General features: G+C 42.8%; 1 protein-coding gene across 4 annotated transcripts in view; it reads right to left on the bottom strand.

Moving 5' to 3' along the window:
* Positions 1-25: 25 nt before the first annotated feature.
* Positions 26-27,767, bottom strand: part of LOC111979130 (CMP-N-acetylneuraminate-beta-1,4-galactoside alpha-2,3-sialyltransferase) — a 120,026-nt gene continuing 92,284 nt past the window's right edge. For all 4 annotated transcript variants that reach the window (XM_024009441.2, XM_024009443.2, XM_024009444.2 and 1 more), the window contains 3 exons: positions 11,069-11,215; positions 8,072-8,218; positions 26-2,754 (listed from right to left, as the gene is read on the bottom strand). In XM_024009441.2, the coding sequence (XP_023865209.1) occupies positions 2,665-2,754; positions 8,072-8,218; positions 11,069-11,215 (384 nt within the window). In that variant the 3' untranslated portion in view covers positions 26-2,664. The remainder of the gene's footprint in view (positions 2,755-8,071; positions 8,219-11,068; positions 11,216-27,767) is intronic.

Below are 27,767 nucleotides of genomic sequence, written 5' to 3'. Positions count from 1 at the left end.
ACAAAGAAATACACACACCATCAGCCACCTTACAAAGCGACAAAAGGGTCAACGTATTTATTAACAAGTTGCAGATGACAAAGTCTCGATTTCATATAATATATAAAAAGAAACAGTAACACTTGTGATTTCATCTGTAAYGACCTTGCCAGTGATTGATTGTGTTAGGGTAAGGTGATGACTGATTTTGACCTCGCTCGTTGGATGATATGGTGAGGTTTCCTGTATGATGTTATTGTCGTCTCCAGTTCTAATAATGACATTCTGCCTACAGACCAGGCTGGTGTCAATTCCTGCCCAATCCAGGATGCACATAGATTTTTTTCATTAATAAAAAATWAATTATTTAACCTGTCTATATTTGATATGGAATTGACTCCAACCCTGTAAACRCAGCCTGTGTGGGCCTCGCCAGGGGTGTAGTGCATTGGTGAGCTGTTCTTAATACCCTAGCAGTGAAAGTCCTATGCAGGGTTCCATTTCTGAAAGATTGTTATCTAGGTTGGAGGGAAGGGATCAAAGTCTGCATTTACGCAGGCAGCCCAATTGTGATCTTTTTCCACTAATTGGTCTTTTGACCAATCAAATCTTTTCACAAGACAAATTAGTGGAACAAATATCAGAATTGGGCTGCCTGTGTAAAAGCAGGCTACTTTCCCCTAACTAATTTGAAGGGCCTGGATAGGTATTGTAACACCAATATGKTAGGCTAGGTTAAGATTCCTCCATATTGTTTTTATTTTCCCATCGTGAACAGAAGTGAGAAAGTTTTGTTGAGGGAGCCCAGCAAGAGAGAGCAGTGACGCACGCCTCTCTGAAACTGGTTAGTGATCATTACAGCACACAAAGGAAAWCTATTTAAAACCTTCCGCAATAGAACACAAATTAGCATTTGGAATTTGAATTCCAGTCAGTCTCAACGTTTTTGTATGTTTTCTTCTATTTCTCGCCAAATTAACACAACCCTAATAATACCTTACTAATGGACAGGAAGAGAAGTGGATACAGGTGTACAGTGAGTATGCACCTCCATGAAAACAATAAAGTCAAAAACATATATATATATTTTTTTTTTTAAATTAAGCAACAGCCAAAATGTCATCCAAAAAGGTAGAAAGAACTAAAAACTCCCCATCACCATATAAAGCTGATTATGRCTTTCAGTTTAAGTGTAGTTGATGAGGGAAGCAGCGGGGGAGGCTGTAACCATAGCGTGGTGTCTCATCTTGTAATACTGAGCCACCGGAGCAACACTTAAATACTGATCCGTTAGCGCTTGAACTGTAACAACTAACCAAATGGGCCTTTCACTGAGAAACATTGGACCAGTAAGCTTTCACATTGTAATACCAATTTGGGTTTAATATCACAAACCAAACAGGATAAAACTGAAATATGGTTTAATATTGTAATACGACTTACTGCAATCTGACTGAAATATTGGAATACTTGGKTTTTTATTGAAATACTGGACAAGTGGCAAATTATTCTGAACACTTGAGTGTGAACAGGAACACTATTCCCAGACCAGTGGTTCTCTCTCTCTCTGTAATACTGGTCTGTTGGGGCGTCATCTTGTGATACTTTGTCATGTTCATTAGAGCACACAAAGGAAAACATTAAAAAAACATTTCATAATACAACACAAAAATCTGACTGAAATATTGGCCATAAATGATAATACTGACTTTGACTTGGGCTTATATTAAAGCCATACTGGAAATACTAGGGTCTCAGCCCAGGTTTGAGGGATATCCACTCAACAACTAATAACACAGTGAGTCATTGAGGAAGCACATCGTGGCGAACTGGAACAAGGAAAGGATAATGCACCAATTCTCAGCCTATTTATAAATAAATTAAACCTAAATAAAATAATCCAGGCCTCTTGTCTTTCTGGATATTAACATCTGTAATAATAATCTCAAAATGCAGGGCAGCCTCAAAAAGGCCTGCTGATATGGAAGCGATAAGGAGAGACAAAGGTTTAAAAAAAGGCCTTGTGTGGGTCTGAGGTGGGATATGTACTGTATGCCGATGCCCGGATGGAGGGAGGCTCGCCRATGCCCGGATGGAGGGWGGCTYGCCAATGCCCGGATGGAGGGWGGCTYGCCAATGCCCGGATGGGGGGTTGCTGCAGCTTGTTAAAAAGCATGGTAATAATCTTTGATATTTACATTGTTTTGTGAATACATTCAGGCAGTACAGGGAGAGGGCATCTGCTCCCCCCTTTGTAACGAGGTACGTACGTTTGGCACTGCTGTAACCATCTGTCCCTCTCTTCTGCAGATTGTCCGACTCTACAGCTGTCCGTCAGGCCTTCCATCCTCTGCCATCCATCATCATCCTCTTCCATATCACTTGTTCGTTCATGTGATTTTCAGGGGTATTGAAACGGTAAACGCGGTTGTCGGATCGTCCGTTGACTGTCCTGAAGACGTCCGATCCAGGCCTATGTTTCTCCTGACACAGGAGCCTCTGGGTCAGAAGGCACGTATGTGCGTCTCTCCACTGAGCCGTCCGTTTAAATCTTCTCTTCATAAAAACTTAGGCAGTATGCAGACCACCAGGGTCTGGGTTCCCCCACCCCCCCCCAGGTTAATTCCCAGAATCCTCTGTTCTGTGGTTCTTTTGGAAAAAGGYAAAGCTCTGGGACAGTTAGACTCAAATGCCGTTGGTCAGGTCCGTGATGACGTTGGCCTTCACCAGCTTGCGGAGGAACTCCTTCTCCTTGGATATGTTGTGTGTCCAGGACTGTGGAGATGAAGGGGAACAAGATGAGAAACAAGAAGATTGTCAAAGATCAGTGGGGGTCAGGGTCAAAGACAAGAACTGAGTCTCAACAACCTATGAAGGAAATGTTTTGTTTTCTAATCCTGACAACACTGCATGAAAACAAGGGATGAAAACAGCCTTCAACGCTCTACGTCAAACCATTTATACTTTCAACTGGTTTTAAGAGCATTGTCATATGTAGTAATGTCTGCATTGTTTTCTCTAGTTAATATGATGGAGTCAAAGTGAGTTTGATGCAATTAAAGCCTTTAAGGCTGGGAAACCTCCAGTGCTGGATGGCATACCATCCCTATATACTCAGAGGACCATTTATAGCATGTTTTAACCACTCCTATATAAACGGTAGATTATCAGACACGCAACACGGTGGTCTGATTTCATTATTACTGAAACAGGATCCAAGTGGTAAATATAAAGACCTAGTCCATTTAAAAAATTGGAGGCCTCTTACACTTCAGTGTTGTGATGCAAAAATTCTAGCTAAATGTTTGGTGCATAGAATTAAAAAGGTTTTGTCAGATATTATTCATCCTAATCAGACAGGTTTTTTACATGGACGATACATTGGAGATAATATAAGACTGGAAACAATAGAATACTATGAAATATCGGAGAAACCAGGTCTGGTTTTGAAAAGGCTTTTGATAAAGAACGAATGGAGTTTATACAAAGATGCCTGGAATATTTCAATTTTTGAGAATCTCTTATAAAATGGGTTAAAGTAGGTGTAAAATAGTAAATAATGTCTACATCTCATAACCTGTCAAGAGGAGTAAAACAAGGTTGCCACTATCGGCATATCTATTTATTATTGCCATCGAAATGTTAGCTGTTAAAATTAGATCCAACATATTAAGGGACTAGAAATCCAGGGCTTAAAAACAAAGGTGTCATTGTACACTGATGATTCAAGTTCTTTTAAAACCACAATTAGAATCCCTCCACAGCCTCATATAGGAGCTAGATACTTGTTCTAACCTCTCTGGATAACTGTACTATATTATRTATTGGATCACAAAATAATTCAACTTTTGGATTACTGTGTAGTTTACAAATAAAATGGCCTGACGGGGTTGTGGACATACTCGGTATACATATCCCGAAAGAAAGAAATTCTCACTCCAATACATTTTAATAGAAAGTTGGCAAAAATAGATACGATCTTGCTACCATGAAAAGGAAAATACCTGTCTATTTGTGGAAAAATCACCCTGATTAACTCTTTAGTCATATCACAGTTTACCTATTTGCTTATGGTTTTGTCTACACCTAGCAACCTGCTTTTTAATTTTTTTAGCAAAAAATATTCAAATTTTATGGAATGGCAAGCCAGACAAAATAAAAAGGGCCTATTTATATAATGAATATGAATTCAGAGGGTAGAAATKATTAAATATTAAAGCATTAGACCTCTCACTAAAGGCATCAGTCACACAAAAGTTATACTTRAATCCAAAATGGTTCTCCAGTAAATTAGTAAGAATGTCTCAACCCATGTTCAAGAATGGCCATTTTCYCATTATTCAGATTWCAAMYAMYCRMWWKYGRKTRKTTGWAAACGAAATAATCTCCAAAATATAATTATTTTTAAACAAGCCATAGAAAGTTGGTTGCACTTTCAGTTTAATCCACCTGAAAACACAAAACAAATATTGTGGTTAAACTCAAATAGACTAATTGATAAATACATTTTGTAAAAAAGTATTTTAGAAAAAAAAAACTAAAAAGTATAATTTTTGTAAATTATATCATAAATAGGACTGGTGGAGTTATCATTCAGGAAGATGTGCTGCTCTTACCCAACATTCACAACCAACTAATTGCAGCATTACCACAAAAAGGAAGAGGCAAGTGGAAGGGGGAAAAAAGTAAGGACCTTGTCGGTCTGCCCACATTAAACTTCTCTTGGGTAGGGCAGCATTCAAGAATTGTTGGATGAAAAGGCATGCCCAAATTAAACTGCCAGCGTACTTCATCCCCAGAAGATAAGATATGCATATTATTAGTTAGATTTGGATAGAAAACACCAGCTACTCATCCCCAGGAAAGATATAGCATATTATTAGTAGATTTGGATTGAAAACACCCAGCTACTTCATCCCCAGAAGATAAATATGCATATTCATTATAATTTGGGATAAAAACACTCAGAATCATGTCTGTGAGTATAAACGAGAACTTATTAGCAGCAAAACCCGGAACAATCCATCAGATTATTATTTTATATTTTTGAGTCACTCTTTTCAATGAGTTTATTGGAAACCAAGTTTCTAAGGACCTCTTGCAGTTCCCCTACCCTTTCCACTGATGTCAACATCTTAGAAATTGGTTGATTATTCCTATTGTGGTAATGAAAAGTACAGCCATCCTTGAAGGAGGGTCAACTGAAGTTCCGTTTGTTAGAAGCGCTGACCAGAAAGCTAGCTACAGCTTTTTTAATCCTGTATTGAACACAATCATCCCGTCTTCAATTTTAATCGATTATTTACGTAAAAAAATACCTAAAGTTGTATTACAAAAGTAGTTTGACATTTTTTGGCAAAGTTTACAGGTAACCTTTGAGATATTTTGTAGTCACGTTTCACAATTTGGAACCGGTGTTTTTCTGGATCAAACGCGCCAAATAAATGGACATTTTGGATATATATCAACGGAATTAATCGAACAAAAGGACTATTTGTGATGTTTATGGGACATATTGGAGTGCCAACAACAGAAGCTCGTTAAAGGTAAGGCATGAATTATATTTTTATTTCTGCGTTGTGTCGCGCCTGCAGGGTTGAAATATGCTTCTCTCTCTTTGTTTACAATGGTGCTATACTCAGATAATAGCATCGTTTGCTTTCGCCAAAAAGCCTATTTGAATTCTGACATGTTGGCTGGATTCACAACCAGTGTAGCTTTAATTTGGTATCTTTTATGTCTGATTTAATGAAAGTTWGATTTTTATAGTAATTTTTATAGTAATTAATTTGAATTTGGCGCTCTGCATTTCCTCTGGCTTTTTGCCAAGTGAGACAGTAGCGTCCCGCCTAAACTCAGATTTTTGGATATAAWTATGAACTTTACCGAACAAAACATACATGTATTGTGTAAYATGAAGTCCTATGAGTGTCATCTGATGATCATCAAAGGTTAGTGATTAATTTTATCTCTATTTCTGCTTTTTGTTACTCCTCTCTTTGGCTGGAAAAATGGCTGTCTTTTTCTGTTACTTGGCTCTAACCTAACATAGTCGTTTGGTGTGCTTTCGTCGTAAAACCTTTTTGAAATCGGACACTTTGGCTGGATTTACAACAAGTGTATCTTTAAAATGGTGTAAAATACTTGTATGTTTGAGGGATTTCTGTTGTTTTGAATKTGGCGCCCTGCAGTTTCACTGGCTGTTGACGAGGTGGGACGCTACCGTCCCACATACCCTAGTGAGGTTAAAGACCAAAAATGGTTAAAGAAAATTGGGACAAATAAAAATATATACCAGTTTCATTTAAGGACCAAAAAATTGATGGCTGTGCCAAAAAAATGGCAAAATAGTTGGGAATGGATGGTGTTAAGAGATAGATGGGAGGGGTTGAATGGAGCTGAAGGGTGGGACTAATAACAAGATAACAAATGTAAAACATACAGGGTCTATAAAATGTATATAGGTTAAGGAACTTTTGTGAAATAGCATAGTTACAAATAGAAATCAAACTGGATGGACATCAGAAATAGAGGAAGGACTAAAAACAAACAAAATATAACTATTGTAAAATAGATTGTCTGTAAAACGTATATAAGATGTATAAACTGAAGGTAGAAGCCTAAGTGTTATTGTTTACTCCAATCGGGGGAAGGGTGGTAGGGTTTGCGGGGAATAATAAAGGTATATTCCCCCCAAAAAAGTGTGTATGAATGAATGAATGAATGAATGAATGAATGAAGAGAGCGAGATATATATATATCCCAAAAATATATGGGGGATTGGAAATGATGCAGACAATTACATTGATGGAAGCATCAATCTATCCGCAATATTAAAGCTGATCCACCCCCCAATTATTATTATTTATTTTTTTAAGTGAGTTTGTAGTGAGAGTGTGTGTGTCTGTTTGTTTGTTTGTGTGAGAGTGGAGCCACATTGGGTCAATTTCCTTCCCCACTGTGCTCCGGGCCCGCAATCTGGTCGACAGTGTGTAACCAGAGTCCGGTATTCCTGTGGGAGGCTCTGGGGCCTGAGAGTGGGAGGACCTGGCTGGGTTGGGCCCCAGAGCTGCCCCAGAGCCCTGCCTGGGTCCTGGCTGTGGGGCCGAGCCTCTCCTGAGAGCCACTGGCCTGTCTGGATTGGCCTGGCCCTGACTCTGTGACGGATCACACTCATACACAGAACCACACGGATCCCTGGCTAGGGTTTCACTGCTTTACTACAGGGAGCAGGGCCGGGAGTGCCATGTGAGCAGTAACACCAGGGTGTGTGTGTGTCTTCAGGCCTTGCGGTCTGGGATGACGAGCTAGGTCAGAGAGAGGATGACGCGTTAAYAACCACCCTCTCTCTTTAACATGCTGGCATCTCCAGAACACATACGAATGGTGTGTACAAACATACTGAACAGTGTGGCATTCTAAATTCACTCCTGTTCGGTCTCTTCACACCAAGCTACAGAAAGTTGAAGCACCTGGATCCATCCTGAGTTTAAGCAGAGTAGCCCTGTTTTAGGAGGGGACTGGTTCAAGTCCGACAGTGAGTAAGGATACTACTGCATCTCAGCACCCCCTGAGAGGTGACCTCAGCATATTACCACCAGAGGAAGGACATGACATGAGGGAGCGGAAGTCTTTCAGTGTTCCAATGACGATAGACCTACTAGATGAGGTTTCCATTGATTACATGACAAGAGTTCACTGGGAGTTCAGACAAAGGTTATCATTCTGAGTTCATACGTCAGCTGCCCTCTGTGACACCTGRCATAATAGAACACTGAGGCAGTCGGGAGTGGAGGATTAAAAAGCTCCATCTTGGGGTCATTTATTTGGTCCTAGTTGGAAGGGAGGAGGGGGATGAGAGAGCCAATYAAAAAATGCACAGAAAATGGAATCACACCCTCATTAGCCTAATAGGTCTAGGGGGGAGCCAATATAGTCTCTCTAATCTACACTTTCCTGAAAACAGTACGGTGGGTTTGTCTACTGAGAATGCACTTTCACCTTTCCAGTTCTTTGACACGGGTAGACAAGGAGAGGAAACACCACTCCATGACCCATTTCCAGTGGATTTGAACGCAACAAAAACAGGCACCTCTTTGATGGCGGACATCTTGACCGTCTCGTAGTAGTGCAAGGGCGCGTGGGGCGTGTTCATGTCGTAGCCGAAGCCAGCCACCGCCACCTCATCACAGTTATGCAGGGCCATCGTTATGGCGACCGTACCCAGGGTTGGAATGTTCTGAAGAGGGAAAAGCACAAAAAGGTGGCCATGTCACTTCTTTATAGTGTGTCGTACAGCCAGCTGCCAAAATAAAGGAAAGTCTTAAGGAAATGAGGGATACAAAGTATATTAAAAACAGGTGCTTCCACACAGGTGTGGTTCTTCAGTTAATTAAGCAATTTACATCACGTCATGCTTAGGGTCACATGTAAAAACGCTCAGTTACCCATGATTTTTACTACCATTATTTGTGTGACTGTCCTTGTCTATCAGTGTTTTGTTACAAGTCCTGTGTTGTGGATCCCAGGAAGAGAGGAACCAAATGAACAAACAAGCCATGGCTAGAAGAGATCTCAGTTTTGAAAGAGGGGTCTCAAAGGAGGGTGGGGGGGGGGGGGGTGCAATTGCGGTGCCTCCGGATGCAAGTAGAGGCCAAATGCTGCACGGCCAATGCAGACGTCGGGATTGACCATGCAGCGCCTTTCAGTCACCAAACCTCAACCCAATTTGAACACGGGAAAATTGAAAATTCTGGAGCGGCACCTGAGACAGCATTTTCCAACAAAACACCAAATTATGGAATTTCTCAAGGAAGAAAAGTGTCACATCCCTTCAATAGAGTTCCAGACACTTGTAGAATCTATGCCAAGGCGCTTTGAAGGTGTTCTGGTGGCTTGTGATGGCCCAACGCCCTATTAAGACACTATGTTGGTGTTTCCTTTATTTTGGCATTTACCTGTATATTGTATCTTATGTTGGGGTGCATTATAGTAACAAAGCATTATTATTAGGGGAGATGAGAGTGTGTAAACAAGCCAACACCCTTTCCTCTAACAGTAGTATGTAGTAAAAGCAAGCATTGAAAATGCAATAAAAACTGAAAATGTCTATATTAACGTCATCTTCCTTTACCGCCAGTCTGTGACAGGTATGCACCACCCTCCCTTCCCTCCCGGTCCTCGTGTTCATGGCTTTGTCCTGGGCCGGAGTTGTTAACTCGTCCTGAGCTGAGAGTGATTAACAATTTGCTTAAACAGACGCACCCGCACAATGACACAGCGGTTTGAGAGGGCAGAACTCCACTTCCTCAAACCCTAGGGCCTAATGGGGAGGAGATGGGGGGGGGCTCTAAATCATTACCTTGATTTTGAAGCCCTAAGGGTAGGTGTAGCTTAAGCCCCCCTGCTGTGTGAGCCCGCAAACACACATATCATACAAACACACCGCACTAATCAGGGGAAAGACAGGCGGGCATTTTAGGGGAAGGATGTGTCAGGCTGTATCCCGCCTTGATCGGTATTATATGAGACAACTCCCCCCAACACCAGGGCAACCCACATGTTCCACACATGTTCCTCCTGTAACCAAAGTTCAGCGAGGGGTGTCCTGGTGGTCGCCCCTTCAGGGTAGAAGGCTGTACACACTCCTTGTACCCCTTCCCATCCTTCTAATGCCTGTTGAAGCATGTTCCCTACCCCCTGCACTCCTATGTAGAACTTCATCAGCCTCTCAAGCCAGTCTGCTGCATAATTCCAGTCCAGGAGGGGTGACAGCATCTGCTGGTCTTTATCTAACCTATTCCCTTTGATCAACCAGCCATAGTCCTAGTAACTCAGGTAAGTGGCCTCATGAAGCCAATCAATGCGTTTGATTGATTAGTTACGTGCCAAGGAGAGAAGAAAAGMAGCAGAGCCTGTGGCAGTCCAGAATCTACAGTCTCATCTGATAACCCCCTCAAAACCAAAATGAGGAGTTAATGAGGTAATACGTCCGAAGCTTCAATTTCCCTCCATAAATCTCTCCTTTTCATCGAGAGCAGGGGTCTGCAACGTGTGGCTCTGGAGCCTTATGTGGCTCTTTAGCTACCCCTTTGTGGCTCYATGACAAACTATTCAACACAATTTTGTTTCCTTTAGTTTGAAATGCAGTCAGATGCGCCCAATGTCTCTGTCTCGCTTCGCTCTCTGAATCATGAGGTTCATCCAATGCAGCTACTAGAGCACAAGGTTTTTGTAAACATTTGAAGAAATGTCTCTTCCTGTCACTTGGGTTCCCGACCCTTGATCTAGAGAGATGTTTGCAGAGTTGTTTTAACGATTTAATTTCCTGTGATGGCATGGCAAGGTGCTGCCTTGCTAGTGGCAGCGAGGTTTGAGTTTGGGGCCTGAAGTGTGTCAAACACACTTTGGTTATGACCGTGCAGTCGGTCGTCAACTCCCGGGCTGCATATGGGTTGTGTACCGTTTCGTAGCATGTGTGTGAGAATGTGTTAATGTTTGAAAGAAGGATTGTGCCTCTGTCAGGGTGTGCATTCTTGAACTTAATATACATGGGTGTGAGTAAGAGTCTATGCACTCTTGTAGGGAAAGGGGGATACCTAGTCAGTTGTACAACTGAATGCATTCAACTGAATGTGTCTTCCGCATTTAACCCAACCCCTCTTTATTCAGAGTGGTGTGTGGGGCTCCCTTAAATCGACATCCTCGCCTTCGGCGCCCGGGGAACAGTGGGTTAACTGCCTTGCTCAGGGGCAGAACGACAGATTTTTACCTCTTCAGCTCAGGGATTCGATCCAGCAACCTTTCGGTTACTGGCCCAACGCTCCTAACTGCCAGGCYACCTGCCGCCCTAGGTACTGCATGCGTCAATGCATGTCTGCATATGTGTTTGCATGTAGACTGCAAACCGAGTTTATCCACCATAAACCAGGTGACGGACATCATACTTTCCTCAAACGTCTACATAGCACCATACATGGGTTCTGCCAACATTCTGATGGTTCATCTCAGAACATTCCAATGCAGAAATTGTTTGATACATTTATATTTCTATCCAACTAGAGCGGGTTTCTGTCTGAGTGTCACTCACCCCTTTCCCCATGAGGCCGTTGTTGAGTGGCAGGCCGATGAACTGGAAGGCAGCCTCCTGGATGAAGTAGGGGTTGAGGATGCGCATCTCTGTGGGCTCCTTCGGGACGTAACGGGCCACTGACTTCCAGAAGCCCTCTGTACCACGCTAAGAGAGAGGGAGAAAAGAGGAGATTGTGAGTTTCAGRAGGCATTGAAAGTAACAATTTTCATTAAATTGATCATTTTGGGGGTAAAAAGAGTACTTCTAAGTATGAGATAGACAGAGATTTAAACAAAGAGATTATCTTCAATAACATTGACATAGAACCACAGGTCACGTCGCCAGAGAGGCCCACCTCCAAACTGTCTCCCTACATTGATTGGGAGAATGGCTCTGAGCCTTGGGGGTAACATGGAGGAAGGCCAATCCCGGTCATTAAATGTCACCCTTTTTACCTACCAAGAGAGTTCTCAGGGATTATTCCCACGGATGTGTACGTCGAGACCCAAACTGACACCAAAAATGCTAATCAAAGATCTTCATTGGCAGATTTCATTATCGTAAGGGACCTTAACAAAAGTAATCTGAGGACCGTGCTCCAGAATTAGTATCAACACATTGGCTATCCAACTCGCGGAAACTCCATGCTTGACCACTGCTACACTTCTTTTCAACACAGGTATAAGGCCCTCCTGCTGTCCTCATTTCGGCAAATCTGACCATGACTCCATTTTGCTCCTCGCCGCCTACAAAGACTCAAGAGGGAAGTTCCGGCTGTCAGGTCTGTACAATGCTGGTCAGACCAATCAGAATACATGCTCCAAGACTGTTTTGATCACGTGGACTGCAACATGTTCCGGGTCGCCTCTGGTGAGAACATCAATGAATACTCYAACTCAGTTACCGGATTCATAAAAAAAGACATAGGATGTGATACCAAATGGCATCTTTCAATTTTTTTCCGCCCCAAATCAAAAAATGTGGATTGATGGCAGCCTTGTTGGGAAACTGAAGGAGAGACATGCTGCTTATAAACAGGGCAAGATGAGCAGGGACAATAGTATGGTTACACAGCACAAATACAACCTACGCACATTGATCAAGATAGCGAGACATCCCTTTAGGGACAAAGTGGAGGAACAATTCAGCGGGTTGGACACGAGGCGTATGTGGCACGGCTTCTAAGTATCACGGATTACAAAAAAAAAGCCAGCCATGTCGTGGACACCAATGCTGCCCTACTGGACGAGCTACAGTAAACACCTTTTTCTCACACTTCAAGCATATGACTGAGCTGCTGAGGAGTGTCCCTGAGGACAACGAGGGCTACATTCTTACGATCTCCACGGAGTACGTTTGTAAGTCATTCAAGCGTGTTCATCCTCGTAAGGCTGCCGGCTCATTGTCTGACTTGATATGCTCCAGAATGCCAAAACATACTTCACTCAAGGTACATGGTACATCTAAAGCCAGAATATTAATATTCAAATCTGATTCATACATTTTTTTTTTTATATCTTCCAAATCCACAATAATATTTTATAACGTTAGCCAAGTAGCTACGGCTAGCCCTAGTCCTCTGTATGTCAACATCCCTCATCAGGCATTATCAGGCGTGATGTCCCACAAATTACAGTAGCTTTCTGACACAAACACTGGCTGACACACTTGCCTGCCTGCTTGCCTGACTGACTACCTGGCACATAGCCAAAGGGGTCAGCAGATGTAAATGGGAATCACCTGTTCAAATAGTCCTGCCCTGCCGCCTTTGATATTGGGAGGAGTGGGRAGGGGGGGGGGGGGGGGGGGTAATGRGRGAGRGGCGGTTGGGTGGTTTTGAGCAGCGTGTTTTCAACCAGGGGCCTCCGCCCCCTCGGCAAGCCGTGGCAGGAAAACCTAATCTCTCCTGTCAACATACTGCTTGTGTTTGGGGATCTGTTTGGCAGGAAGCGCTGCAGAAGCTGTAAGTAATGCTTTTTATTGTGGAGAGCAGGGACGGTGCCGACTCAAATGCACAGTACAGGCAAGAGTGTCATGTATGACGTAGGAGTCAGACAAATGAGTAATAAGAGAAAGTGGTTCAGAAAGATACATCCAAGAGGACAGCTAATTAGCAGGTAACAGCACTGCTTGTCAATGCACACTGATCATTTCCAATGAAGCTACCTAGGCCTATAACATCAAATGAGATACAGGTTTCCATATCGAATGAAGTTCTATCACTCAGAAGCCAGAGAACAGTCTCTGAATAGGCCCCTGGGGGACAGGAAGTGATTTCCCCTGCGCTGTGACCCTTGGACCAGTCAGTCAGGAGAAACTCAACTGATGGTCCGTTTGAAAAGACAAAACAGGAAGCTGCAGATTGATCCTGTCCTACTCGCTCACACGCCATACTAAACCTGAGTCAACCATACTTACACACAGATGAATGTGTGTGTACATACACGCGGACGCACACACTGGGGTGAGCAGGAGTGTGTATGGCTTGTTGGGCGATGGCAGTGAGGAAATGGCTGTTTCCCTTCTCTCACGGCAGGTTTATGGTTAAATTAGTCTGGATTATTAGATTGAAGTGTGTGCACGAGGCTGTGCCCTGACGCTGGCACCTGTTAAAACAGCCCTTAATTGGAGAGGTTGTTTGCATAGCAGGGAGAGAGAATGGGAGTACGTTTAAGATTTCTCATCCAGACAAGGGCCTCAGATCTGGCCAAACTACCTCAGTTCSACCAGTGTTGACCTTGGTTTAACAGGTGACCATTTTTCAACACCTGACAAAGGCTCATCAATTCCTCTTCCACAGCAGCCACAAGTGTACGTACTCATTGTGGTGTTTGTATTGCAAAACAGTTTCCATGGCAAAAAGCAGACCAAACTCTTGGGTCCAAGGTTATTATAGTTGTGATTTTCTATTTGTTTTCAGATTKTTATTTGATATTCAGTTTCAGTTCGTTTTCAGACTTGATTCACTAGTTTCTATTCAGTTTCAGTAAAAAAACAAAACAAATCTTTCATTTAGTTTCAGTTTTTGTTTTAAGTGTTAGGGACAGAATAGGAGGCTAGGAACGATTTACACTACAATGATCTACACCTGCTCGTCAAACATCTCATTCTAAAATCATGGGCATTAATATGGAGTTGGTCCCCCCCTTTGCAGCTATAACAGCCTCCACTCTTCTGGGAAGGCTTTCCACTAGATGTTGGAACATTGCTGCGGAGACATGCTTCCATTCAACCACAAGAGCCTTAATGGAGTTCAGGCACTGATGTTGGGTGATTAAGCCTGGCTCRCAGATGGCGTTCCAATTCATCCCAAAAGTGTTCGATAGGGTTGAGGTCAGGGCTCTGTGCAGGCCAGTCAAGTTATTCCACACCGATCAACAAACCATTTCTGTATGGACCTCGCTTTGTGCACAGGGGCATTGTCATGCTGAAACAGGAACTTCCCCAAACTGTTGCCACAAAGTTGGAAGCACAGAATCGTCTAGAATGTCACTGTAAGCTGTAGCATTAAGATTTCCCTTCACTGGAACTAAGGGGTCAGCACGAACCATGAAAAACAGCCCCAGACCATTATTCCTTCTCCACCAAACTTTACAGTTGGCACTATGCAGTCGGGAAGCTCGCGTTCTCCTGGCATCCGCTAAACCCAGATTTGTCCGTCGGACTGCCAGATGGTGATTCATCACACTCCAGAGAACGAGTTTTCACTGCTCCAGAGTCCAATGGCGGCGAGCTGTACACCACTCCAGCCGACAAATGCACATAGTGAGCTTAGACTTGTGTGCGGCTGCTTGGCCATGGAARCACCTTTCATGAAGCTCCAGACGAATAGATMTTGTGCTGAAGTTGCTTCCAGAGGCAGTTTGGAACTTGGTAGTGAGTGTTGCAACCGAGGAGAGACCATTTTTAAACGCTACACGCTTAACCACTCGGTGGTCTCGTTCTGTGAGCTTGTGTGGCCTACCACTTTGCGGCTGAGCCATTGTTACTCTTAGACGATTCCACTTCACAATAACAGCACTTACAGTTGACTGGTGCACGAACTGACTTGTTGGAAAGGTGGCATCCTATGACGGTGACACATTGAAAGTCACYGAATTCTTCAGTACGGGCCATTCTACTGACAATGTTTGTCTATGGAGATTGCATGGGTGTGTGCCAGATTTTACACATCGGTCAGCAACAGGTGTGGCTGAAATAGCCAAATCAACTAATTTGAAGGGGTGTCCAGATACTTTTGGCCATGTAGTGTATGAGTTGTAGGTTTACAGCAGTTGTACCCAAGTACTATTTTAGATGGTCGAGTCGCACAAATTTCCTAGGTGGCAAAGGTCCGGATGGATATAGTCAGTCATTTGGGCGGCAGGTAGCCTAGTGGTTAGAGTGTTGGGCCAGTAACCGAAAGGTTGCTAGATCGAATCCCCGAGCTGACAAGGTAAAAATCTGTCGTTCTAGTCATGAACAAGGCAGTTAACCCACTGTTCCTAGGCCATCATTGTAAATAAGAATTTTTCTTAACCTGTTGAGGACAGAGGGCGCTATTTTCACTTTGGGGGAAAATCGTGCACAATTTAAACGGCCTCGTACTCTATTCTTGCTCGTACAATATGCATATTATTATTACTATTGGATAGAAAACACACGGTTTCTAAAACCGTTTGAATTATATCTGTGAGTAAAACAGAACTCATTTTGCAGCAAACTTCCTGACAGGAAGTGGAAAATCTGAAATCGATGCTCTGTTCTAGAGCCTGCCTATAAATGTGCTTGATATTTATTAGTATACATGCACTTCATACGCCTTCCACTAGATGTCAACAGGCAGTGAGAGAAGAAATGGAGTGTATAACATCATCGGAGGTCGAATAAAAGCTCTTGGCATGACGTGACCCCACTTTCCTGTTTTCTGGAACGCGCGAGAAGTGACCTGGTATTGCCTTCTGTAAAGCTGTCGTTATAGACGACTAATATCTCCGGCTTTGATTTTATTTGATACATGTGACAATATCATCGTAAAGTATGTTTTTTCAATATAGTTTTATTAGATTATTGACATTTTTTCGGGACGTTAGGCGTGTTGCTTTGTCTGCGTATGTTCAGGAAGGAGAGCTTCGCGCCACTTTGCTAGCTTTCCGTGCTAATTGACTGGAGAAGAGGACATTCTAAATCCAAACAACGATTGTTCTGGACAAAGGACCCCTTGTACAACATTCTGATGGAAGATCATCAAAAGTAGGACCCATTTTATGATGCTATTTCATATATCTGTCGAACGTGTACTAGTAGTTAGCGCCCAGATTTTGGGCACGCTCTCCCTATAACATAAGCTGGATGTCGTATTTATTTTTAGAATTCTAACACGGCGATTGCATTAAGAACTAGTGTATCTATCATTTCCTATACAACATGTATTTTTTAGTCATGTTTATGAATAGTTATTTGGTCAGAATAGGTGAGTTTTAGAAAAATATCCGCACATTCTGGGGAAAAGATGCTACGTTAGCACAATGTATAACCACTGATTTCAGCTCTAAATATGCACATTTTCGAACAAAACATAAGTGTATGTATAACCTGATGTTATAGGACTGTCATCTGATGAAGCTTATCAAGGTTAGTCAAAAATTATATATCTTTTGCTGGTTTGTTACGATCGCTAACTTTTGCTGCTGGTAAATGGCTTGTGTTTCTGGCTATTGTGGTAAGCTAATATAATGCTATATTGTGTTTTCGCTGTAAAACATTAAAAAAATCTGAATATATTGGCTGGATTCACAAGATGCTTGTCTTTCTTGCTGTACACCATGCTTTTCAGAAATTGTTTTATGAGAGTATTTAGGTATCTCCTACGTTGGTCTCATAATTACTCTGGCTGCTTCGGTCCTATTGTTGACGGTTGCTGTGATGGTAGCTGCAATAGTAAAACTGATTTATAGCTACAAATAAGCACATTTTTCGAACAAAACATAGATTTATTGTGTAACATTGTTATAAGACTGTCATCTTGTATGAAGTTGTTTCTTTGGTTAGTTGGTTGGTTCTTGGTTAGTTTGGTTGGTTTTCTGCAAGCTACCTGTGGCTGTGAAAGAAATGTCTGTGCTTTTTTGTTATTTGGATGGTGAAGCTAACATAATATACATGGTATTACGCTGTAAAACATTTTAAAAAATCGGACATGTTGAACTGGATTCACAAGATGTTTATCTTTCATTTGCTGTATTGGACTTGTTAATGTGTGAAAGCTAAATATTTCTAAAAAATATATTTTGAATTTCGCGCTCTGCCTTTTCAGTGGGAGGAGTTCCGCTAAGCGGACACGCTGCGGGCTAGACAGGTTAACTGACTTGCTTAGTTAAAGATTATTATTTTATGATCGGCGTAGTAACAAACCCCCATCTCACAGCCCATGCGACACCAAAGTGTTTACACCCTTCTTGTTGATGGAGAGAAAAATGTGCAGTTTAAMAGCACATTTTCTGCAATTCTACACATTATGTCATTGAGTGGAGAAAAGTAAGCAATTTTAGCACACATTTCCTTTAATTCAGGAAATGTCTTATGTGTTCATATGATACCAGGAGACTAATCCTGACCGAATTCCAAAAATAAAATAATAGCAGCCTCACCTCGTCTTCATCCTAAAATTCTTTGTGGGTGCGATTCAGATGTGKTTTTCCCTTTTGTCTCTGTTCTACACACGCTGCCATCTTCTGACAGTACAATAAATKAGCTTTTGTCCTTTCCAGCAATAATCCCATACAGGGYTTTGCATTTTCAAATCTAAATCAAATTGTATGTTACATGCTCTGAATATAATAGGTGTAGAATTTACTTTGAAATGCTTACTTACGAGCACTTTCCCAACAACGCAGAGCTAAAAATACACACATTTTCAAAAATAAAATAGTAACAATAAATAATGAGACTACACAGGTCGTGGCCAAAAGTTTTGAGAATGGCACATTAATTTTGACAAAGTCTGCTGCCTCAGTTTGTATGATGGCAATTTGCATATACTCCAGAATGTTATGAAGAGTGATCCGATGAATTGCAATTAATTGCAAAGTCCCTCTTTGCCATGCAAATGAACTGAATCCCCAAAAAACATTTCCACTGCATTTCAGCCATGCCACAAAAGGACCAGCAGACATCATGTCAGTGATTCTCTCGTTAACACAGGTGTGAGTGTTGACAAGGACAAGGCTGGAGATCACTCTGTCATGCTGATTGAGTTCAAATAACAGACTGAAAGGAGAGAGAATTATAAATGTTGAAAGCTTCTCTCTCTTTAGACCACAACTGACGACATAGGAGAGAAATTGTCATAGGTCCAGATATCAGCTATCTACTTCTTGAATATAGACAGAAAGTAAGACACGTTCTGCACATCTCAGGGTGGTCGCGGCACAAAGTCCACAATCCTCGTCTTGAGTTCGTTGTCAACATCTACTGCGCGATAGAGAAATCCCTTTCAGACGCTAGTACAACACGAAAAAATAGCTTTGCCTTTATAATAGCTAACGATTGCATCCAGATGCCTCGAGAAGGTATGGCACGTGAGTGTTTTGTTTGGAGTGGCAATGCTCACTATCTGCGTGGCGTCTTGGCTATTGTATATATCATGGTCCCTAAGATTTCTAACTATCTTGATAGCTTGATTGTCCTGGTGGTGGCTTATTTGTGAGAGAGTATACTTCCCCTTCGCTTTGTGGTCAACACTGCGAGCCTTGTCACCTGAGGTGAAGCCTATTAAGAAATATATACATAACCCTTCGAATCTTAATATGTCGCCTATGAGAGTAAGTGGTTCATTAGATATCACAAGCCACAATTCAAGACTGTGGCATTTAAATACTTGCCTCTAAGTAACTTGTCACCACGCTGACATAGCTGCTTTCTGGATAGATGGTGAACAATCAATCGCTTGTTTAGAATGAGTTCTGTGGTATATGGCATTGGTACCTTTGAGATAAATGGAGGTAATACAATGAGAAAAATTGTATGTAAGTGGTACTGTATCAGTCCACTATCTGGCTGTCTGTAAAATACATGTCTGAAGTGTTGAGTGGTTCACCTGGCTTTGTCTACTGATAAACATCTCTACCGAGTTCTGAATACCTATGTAGTTGGTTGGAAGTACAGCCTACCTCCCTGCGTGAGCTTATATACTTCTAGTACATAGATGTCTGAGGTGCACGTAGATTACGTGAGCGGATTCGATGCTTCGCCCACTAATGTCTTGCCACCACCACTCACGTGAGGCTCCTCGTCACACAATTCGATGTCCTGATGGTTGTCTGGAGATGTGTCCTCACCACCTGCTGGCTTTGTAATCTGATATATATAAAGATGTTCGTGATAGTTGCGAGTGTTGCGGACACATGGCATAAGTCTTTATGTATAATGACTGATGTCCTTGGTTAAGTGGATAAAAATGTGGAGTGTATACCCTCTTCTTGGATCCACTATCTTGTATAAAATCGCTGGTCTGATAGTGTTGAGAAGTGCTATGGCAACGTCAGTTCATGGAAAACATGGAGACTATCCTTAGTTAATCGCACCAGAATCGTTGACGCTGCCTTTATGGAGTGTTTCCCGGAGCTATAATCCAGTGTAGAGAATAAGATGTCCCCCTTGGAGTGTTTTTGGGAGTGTTCCCTGGGCTATCTAAGTAAATCTTGCATGTCATGAGCATGTGGTGAGTGAGGATTCTCCTCGAACTGTGTGGATGAGCTGTAAAGTAATGTCTGGAGTGTCTGTGACGCTTGGCTTAAAAGTACACCCACCTGCACTGTCTGTCCAATGTCAGGCTGCTGAGAGCGTAGTGATGGAATTGTGAACATGATTGGTAATTGGTACCACCTGGCTATGTCTGGTAAATAATGAGTAACAATGAGTCGAGCTATAACACGCTGTGCTAAATCTGTAACTGAATTAGGTAACCAAGTAATGTTCGTGAAGCGTGTGTCCACCACCAGACTGAACGCTCAGTACTGTGTGACAATAAGTGATCTTATGAAAGGTGGTCCTGGAGTTGTAAAATCCATCCTGCAGGCACTAGTAAGTGCACTTGTAAATATATATTGTCCTGTCTGAATGGTGGAGGTGATTTATGTTGAGTGTTCAACTCTGGCTTAAATGCTGTCTAATGAAGTTATGCTGATCGTGAGTTATGGGAGTGTTGTCACTCCGGTGGCCAACCTCTAGCATGTAATATTAAACAGTCGCTACTGACCTGGAGTGTGGGAGCTTGTCGTCACTCCAGCCTAGGCTATCTGCGTAACAAGTACCTTATGAATCTGAGCGAGTTGGATGTGTCTCTCCAGGCTCTCGCAAATCACTTCCTCTCTGAATATAACAGATGCAATATCGAATGAGACTGATGTAGCCTGAGCTTCGTTATCTAGCTAGAGTGTCTCACCCGTTGTCTTGGGCTCTATTCTTTTGGTGGAGGAGGAGAAGGTTTGCAAGATGTAAATGCGAAGCTAGAGAATCAGAAAGAGTGTTCGAAAATCATGCCCTTCTTCTAGGTCTTACTAAATGGCTTAATATGCACCTCGTGCTGAATAAACATCAGATGTCTTAGAAATGTTTGACGATCCAGTGTTTTTCACCACCACAGTCGCTCGTAGGCTACTCTTGTAACAAAGATATGTTCCCAGAGCCAATGGCACACATTTGCGCTAAGTCTCAGATCTCTTCCTCCACACATGGCTTGAATCGCTGCTCACAAGAGATGGCACTGCGTTCCTCTGACGCTTGAGTTGAAGAGTTTGTCAATCGGTGCCGCCTAGGCCAGAAGGAACATTTAAAATCTGTGCCTTCAATATGAATAATTATATGAGCACATAGTACATAACCTGAGGCTGTAATGTTTATAACCTCGGAGCTCCAGTTCGACGCACGGAACTGGCCCACGAGTCCTATATGATTATAGGAGTAGGAGATTGGACGCTTCCAGTGCAGCGCTCGCTGGACCTGGGATGTCCCCTGCTTGGGCCGTAGTGCTGAGGGGATTTTAAAATTATTAGAACAGCATACTGTATGCCCATGTTGAAAGAATGGGCTTTGCAATGAGAAGTTCGTAGTTAATGCACTGACCAAGCCATAGGTCAACTTCATGATGGATTCACACCAGGTCAATGATTTGCCACTTAAATTTTTGTCAGTAGGGTGGACTATATTTATTCAAATAGCTGCTGATTCATTATAGCTGAAGTAGTTTTGATAGAAATAGCAGTGTCTGTGGAGCAGGGTGGCGGATGTGGGTTTCAATTCAACCCCCGCAGGCAGAAACGGTCTTGTTGAAACCTTGGAAATAGGTCCTGGGCTAGGAAATGGCAAAGCCAGAGGTCTGTGTACTCTTCTCTCGAGGTGTGAGACACATCAGGCAGAGGAGGAGTTCAGTGATGTGACCTCGGTTCTCCCCGCCTGAGCAATTCCAACAGACGGTTTAAGGCGGTGGTAGCATCTACTAGGTTAAGGAAGGAGTAAAATGAAATGTTCTTCGAGAGATATTGAGCTCCTTCTAGTTATCGCACTCTCAGGCAGGAAGAGATGAGAGGAGGATATTCACGAGAGCAAGGAGAGAATTAGAGAGAAGCTCGGCTCAATATAAGATCTTTCCTCAAAAAATGGGGTACATTAGGCACTAAAATAACAAGTTCGCATTCTGCGCACTACATATAGAGAGTAATACGATCGAATTCGAGAGGAAATAGTTCAAAGTTTGTTTGGGACTTTTTTTGTTTCCCATAGCGACTCTCATTCGTTTTAATGCAATTTTAAAACGCTTTTGAATTTTATACATTTGTCAGCGTTCCGTGTGGATTTCACGGATACTAAGAGAGAGTATCCATAACCGCAAAAAAATGGGAACAGATAACTGGGAAAGGGTATTGAACACACCAACTGGAGAAATAAGTCTTCAATAGCAAGGATCCTAAGGTTCATATTTGGGACTAGGCGGGGAGCTAATGCAAAGGAGTGCATCTCAATGGGTGTATGGGTATCACCACCGAGTTTTTGGTTGCTAGTGAGACGTGTTAGGTAGGGGTCACTTTATGGGTGGCTACGAGGTTTCTCCGAAGGTATGAACGACGAAAGTTGAGAGACGACAGTAGAGACTTTATGAAGAGATGCATACTTAATTCCACAAGCAGGAAATCATATTGGATAAGATAGAGAGAAGGTTTACTCGCTGAGGTCGAGAGTATTATATGGTGACATAGCGGGCAAGAACTGATGCGGCCGTTTCAGGATCCCCCTCTCCGAACACAAAAAACTAACCTGGACACGCATAAAAATCACTGCTGGAGGGCCTGAGAGACAAGGAGGGGTCAGAACCGACGGACGCCCTGGTGTTGGAACGCCCTCCAATCAGAAGACACCAACACTTCCCCCGGACAGGGCCAAATCACGGGAGGCCAGCGGGGTCATGTTATTATCACCCCACCCCAACGACGCTTCAGTTCCAGGTCCACAAAAGCAACAGCCCACACACCACTAGATACAGAGAGAAATAGGATGCGTGTGCAAAACTCCCGACCAAAACTGTACACATAGTCCATTGTCAGCGAGAGCGCGAGTAGGCCTGCAGTCACTTCAGCCACCAACATATAATAGTACAATTAGTCTCCTCAGCCCCACACAGCAGACAAAACCGGGGAACAGGAGGAGAAGGAAAGTCTTTTTGTTTCTTCCAATGACTTTGCGGGCACGACATGGAATGATCACGTACGTGCGGAGTAGTTAACTGCAATCGGCCAACCCTGGAGAGGTCAACGGGGAGCAATGGACTGCCCTACCACCACGCTCGCGGAACAGGGACGGCTAGGTGAAAGAGAGCACTCGAAGTTAAGTTCTCTAGTTAAAACTTCAAACCCACCTGTAAAATGTCCAAGGGTTAGAGCAAAGGCTAAGAGAATCCAACACAACCAAGATAAACACGGAAGCAAGAAGAGGCGTGAACGGCGGCACCACGAGGCAGAACACGATAGAATACTGCAATGGAAGGCGGTTTTCCGTTGCATCAGCCAGAAGCTAGATTTTTGCCAAGCGTGACCAAAATCTTGCCGGGCGGCCCCTCTTGTTTGTTATTTCAATTCTATGAATACGCTATGTATACCGGTTGAAATGTATATCGATTATCTTAGAAAATATGACAAACCTGGAAGGGATTAATTATAAAAGCATTTGATGTCTTGAACATGTTTCGAATATGAACTTTAGCCGGGTAGCGCTATTTAGGAATGGTACATATTTTCGTCTGCAATTCGTTAGGGTTGGACCGGAGCCTTGAGGAGCCAGATGAGATTACTGAACAAAACGCGGGCAATGTCCCAAATTTATCAGCTTTATTGGTGGGATATGTAGGGAAATGACGGGGAATTTTCTAAGGTTCTGGAACAAAGAGACGCACAGGACCGATTTATTGTTTAGTAAAAGCCTGGGGTGGAGCTCCTTGGGTGAACTGCCCAACAGGGGCATATAGTATATGGATGCTGGCAAAGAGGTAAGTGAATTCATATGGGAATTACTATCGCGCGTATCCTTTGGTTTTGACCTATCAACAAAAGGGACGAACCACTAGGCTACCTGCCCGCTAGCACAGATGCGCACCTACAAAGTCCTGCCTTTGTGGACAGGAAGCATCACTTTGGTTAGGTTTCTGTGAGATTCATTATTTAGGGTCTGGCTTTTGACCTGTTGTGGCCGGAACATACTAAGGGGCAAGACATTCATAAAGTTTTTTCTGAAGCCTTAGGTTTCCCTGAGGGTGGGGTGGTATTGGCTGCAGAATATTTCTTTGGCGTTTTGTCGGGGAGCATTGTCCTGTTGGAAGTGGATGTACTGAAGTCTAGGAAGCATGCAGTTTCCCTCTCCAACAGTAGACTGGGAAAGGTCCCCCGGGCATGTGGCTTACTGCTGAAGAAGCATGGACCTTCTCATAGGAGAAAATTGGGACCTTGTATCTGTAGTTATTAGAGGAGACACGGGCAAAATACACACTCTCATTTGTTCTCCTTATGTGCTTCATTGTGTTATATCATCGCTCTAACATCACTTATCCAGTATCTCTCCCAGTCCCTGGGACCCCTCTTCGCGGGCACCCTCCCAACTTTGTTTTGTGTCTCAATTTTGGCCTCTATATATTGTTAAGACATCCACCCCGATACGCAAGGGAGTCGTGCCACCACACAAACCATTATCTGATCGGAAACGAGCAGGGACGAGATGATCTAAAACAGAGACACAGCATCATTCACCTGGGAATCCGTCATCTTTAATTCGTCAACAAGAGCATTATAAGCAACGGGTGATGTGCATTCAGGCCAAATAGTAACACATGTTCTCATCAGACGACACAAGGTCTTTGGTTGAGAGCCATCTCAGTATTATTTCAGTCTTTCATGTGCCTTTTTGGACCGAAAATTCTTTGTTGCACAAATAGCTGTCAATGTGTCCTTATTTATTCACAGGAGTGGTTGCCGTTTTGGCCGTACTTTTCCCATTTAAAAAGTCCCAGAATTGGTGAAGGGTGCTTTGTATTCGAAGACTGTCCCTTCTGGCTGGTTCTCCCATCTCATCCAAGGAATTCATGTAGGCGTTCCCGTCAGAGCAAATGGCTTTTTCATCCCTGACGGAATTTACTTAGAGTCACCCCTATGACCCTGGACCAAGGTATTTTGCTTCTTTTTTTCGAGCTTGGTGGACTTGCTTTCCACTATTTGCAATAGGGAGCGCCTGAAGACGTTCACTTCCCGACCGTGGTCACACTGGGTAGTTACTCTCATATGTAGTTCCAAGTTTCCGCCACATCGACTGGAAAGAACCCACTCCGTGGTTTCGTTGGAAAACACTTTCAAAACACTCACTCTAATAGAACTCAGTATTTTATTTATTTTAATGATTGACCCCTTTCCCCAGACTCATCAATTCTTGATCCCACTCACCGCTTAATTATATTCATCACTGAGACACTCACTACACGCAGGACAGTTACCTCGCCTATGGAACATTCAATGGCCTATATGTTTTTTTAGGACTTTCTGGATCGTCGCACTGTCAACTGGTGAGGCAACCTTGAATTAAGTTTTACATCACTGTGCTAGTATATTTTCTAATTGAAATATCCACTGTGCATATAACACTTTATATCAAACCACCAAAGGTTCTTCTTTCCAGTGCCTCACACAGCAAAACATCTGGTACACAATTGTTTGGGAAGATTCAGAGACAAGATATACAATTTATATCCATTGTGTCTCATTGTGCATTTCGTATCCAACTTGCTAAAACCTCAGATGGTATGATGAACGCAAGGTATGATGGTGCCCTTTTTGGAAGAAGCGCCGAGCATTTATTGTTTAAACCTGCAGTACAGTGTGAGAGAAACAAAAAATAACTTTAGAGTTTGGGTAACTAGGGGATTTTTGAGAAGGGCTGTGGGTGATTTATAGGGTAGTTTAAGCTGCGCGGAGAGCGCAGGAAGTCCAGATTGTGTTCAAGGAAGCGATCCAGACGAGCGACCGCCTGATTGGGCTGGAATGTTCTGGTTGTCTCACGTTGGTCTTTAGTATGAAATAACAAATTGTAACCCTGGTCCACCAACCCCAAAAGGACATCCAACCGGATACTGTGACAAGCGAAACTTGTAGGTGGTTGGAGGCACAGTGGCGCAATAGGGGGTGCCAACTCCATATTAGGGAGGAGCGCGATAAGTCTCCGGAATGATCAGGTGTGGCTGTTTTCAATTAACCTCAGTGTATCTACTCCACTAACAACCTTAAGAAACTACAAGATAAATTTGATGTCTATCAATAATTAAGACACACTTCACATAGGCCTGCTGCTACTCTGTTTATCCTATCCTGAATTGCCATAAGTCACTTTTACCCCTCAATTAGTCTAAACACAGATGGCAAGACATTTGGGCAAACTTTTTGTTATCTTAGCATTTGTTAGTAATCCATACTTTAGTTCTTAGATTAAAGCTCTCACTATAATCCCGAAGATGCATAAACGGTTTCCAAAAAGAAGTTCAAAAGATAGGTGGTTTTATGTTTCGTGCTCGGCCCTTGCCCATAGGCGCTTACAGTCGACACGCAACTTGTCTTTCACCAACGCTTGCGTTGCCCTCGCAGGATTAGAAATGCATCCTACGCGTACTTATTATCAGGATACATGGACACTAGCACCAACGTTCTTTAACCGGCTATGCATTGCCTGTCCGAGCAATGTATTAATATTATTTAACCATCAACTACCTTCTACCCCCTACCTGCCAACAAATTCGTAACGGTGATTTACGGATATTCACACCCCCGGTACTTTTCCCTTGTGTACAGTTTGTTGGCCATAAGAACCCAAGTTTGAGACATGACAACAAATATCTCAATTTTCAACAGAGAGTCTGTTCGCACCTAGTGTCTATTAGGTATCTCTATTATTTTGACAATGTTAACTATGGAAATGACTTGAAATAATACACTTACAAGCCATTAATCATTAAGTGGTCAAAAGGCTATCTAAATTTGACAGTAATAACAGTATATCTAATTTTATTTATCTAATCTCCAATGCAAATAAATTAAATTTCTAATGATCAATAGTTTATTACACCATTACAATCAGTTATGCAAAGAGGATCAATATTTGCAGTGTTGACCCTTCTTTTTCAAGACTTCTGCCATCTGCACTGCATGCTGTCAATTAACTTCTGGGCCACATCCTGACTGATGGCAGCCCATTCTTGCATAATCAATGCTTGGAGTTTGTCAGAATTTGTGGGTTTTTGTTTGTCCACCCCCTCTTGAGGATTGACCACAAGTTCAATGGGATTAAGGTCTGGGGAGTTTCTGGCCATGGACCCAAAATATCGATGTTTTGTTCCCTGAGCCACTAGTTATCACTTTTGCTTATGGCTAAGGTGCTCCATCATGCTGGAAAAGCATTTGTTCGTCACCAACTGTTCCTGGATGTTGGGAGAAGTTGCTCTCGGAGGATGTGTTGGTACCATTCTTTATTCATGGCTGTGTTCTTAAGCAAAATTATGAGTGAGCCCATTCCCTTGGCTGAGAAGCAACCCCACACATGAATGGTCTCAGGATGCTTTACTGTTGGCATGACACAGGAATGATGGTAGCGCTCACCTTGTCTTCTCCGGACAAGCTTTTTTCCGGATGCCCCAAACAGAGGGAAGGGGATTCATCAGAGAAAATGACTTTACCCCAGTCCTCAGCTGTCCATCCCTGTACCTTTGGCAGAATATCAGTCTGTCCCTGATGTTTTCCTGGAGAGAAGTGGCTTCTTGCTGCCTTCTTGACCACAGGCCATCCTCCAAAAAGACTTTGCTCACTGTGCGTGCAGATGCGCTCACACCTTCTTGCTGACATTCCTGAGCAAGCTCTTATACTGTGTACCTGATCCCGCAGCTGAATCAAACTTTAGGAGACGTCCTGGCGCTTGCTGACTTTCTTGGGCACCCTGAAGCTCCCTTCTTCAAAAATTGAACCGCTCTTACTTGAAGATTCATTGTTGATCCGATAAATATTGATTTTATGGTGCTAATTCTTACTGGCAGCGAATATCTTTGCACTGTGGAGCCCTTGTGTTGTTCGCAAAGCAATTGATGACGGCACGTGTTTCCTTGCAGATAACATGGTTGGAACAGAGGAAAACAATGGATTCCAAGCACGTCTCCTTTTGAAAAGCT

Source organism: Salvelinus sp. IW2-2015, linkage group LG19 (genome assembly GCF_002910315.2).
Source record: "Salvelinus sp. IW2-2015 linkage group LG19, ASM291031v2, whole genome shotgun sequence".
In the NCBI taxonomy this organism is placed as follows: Eukaryota; Metazoa; Chordata; class Actinopteri; order Salmoniformes; family Salmonidae; genus Salvelinus; species Salvelinus sp. IW2-2015.
The sequence above is the reverse complement of the archived record's forward strand: the minus strand, read 5'-3'. Positions and strand labels throughout refer to the sequence as shown.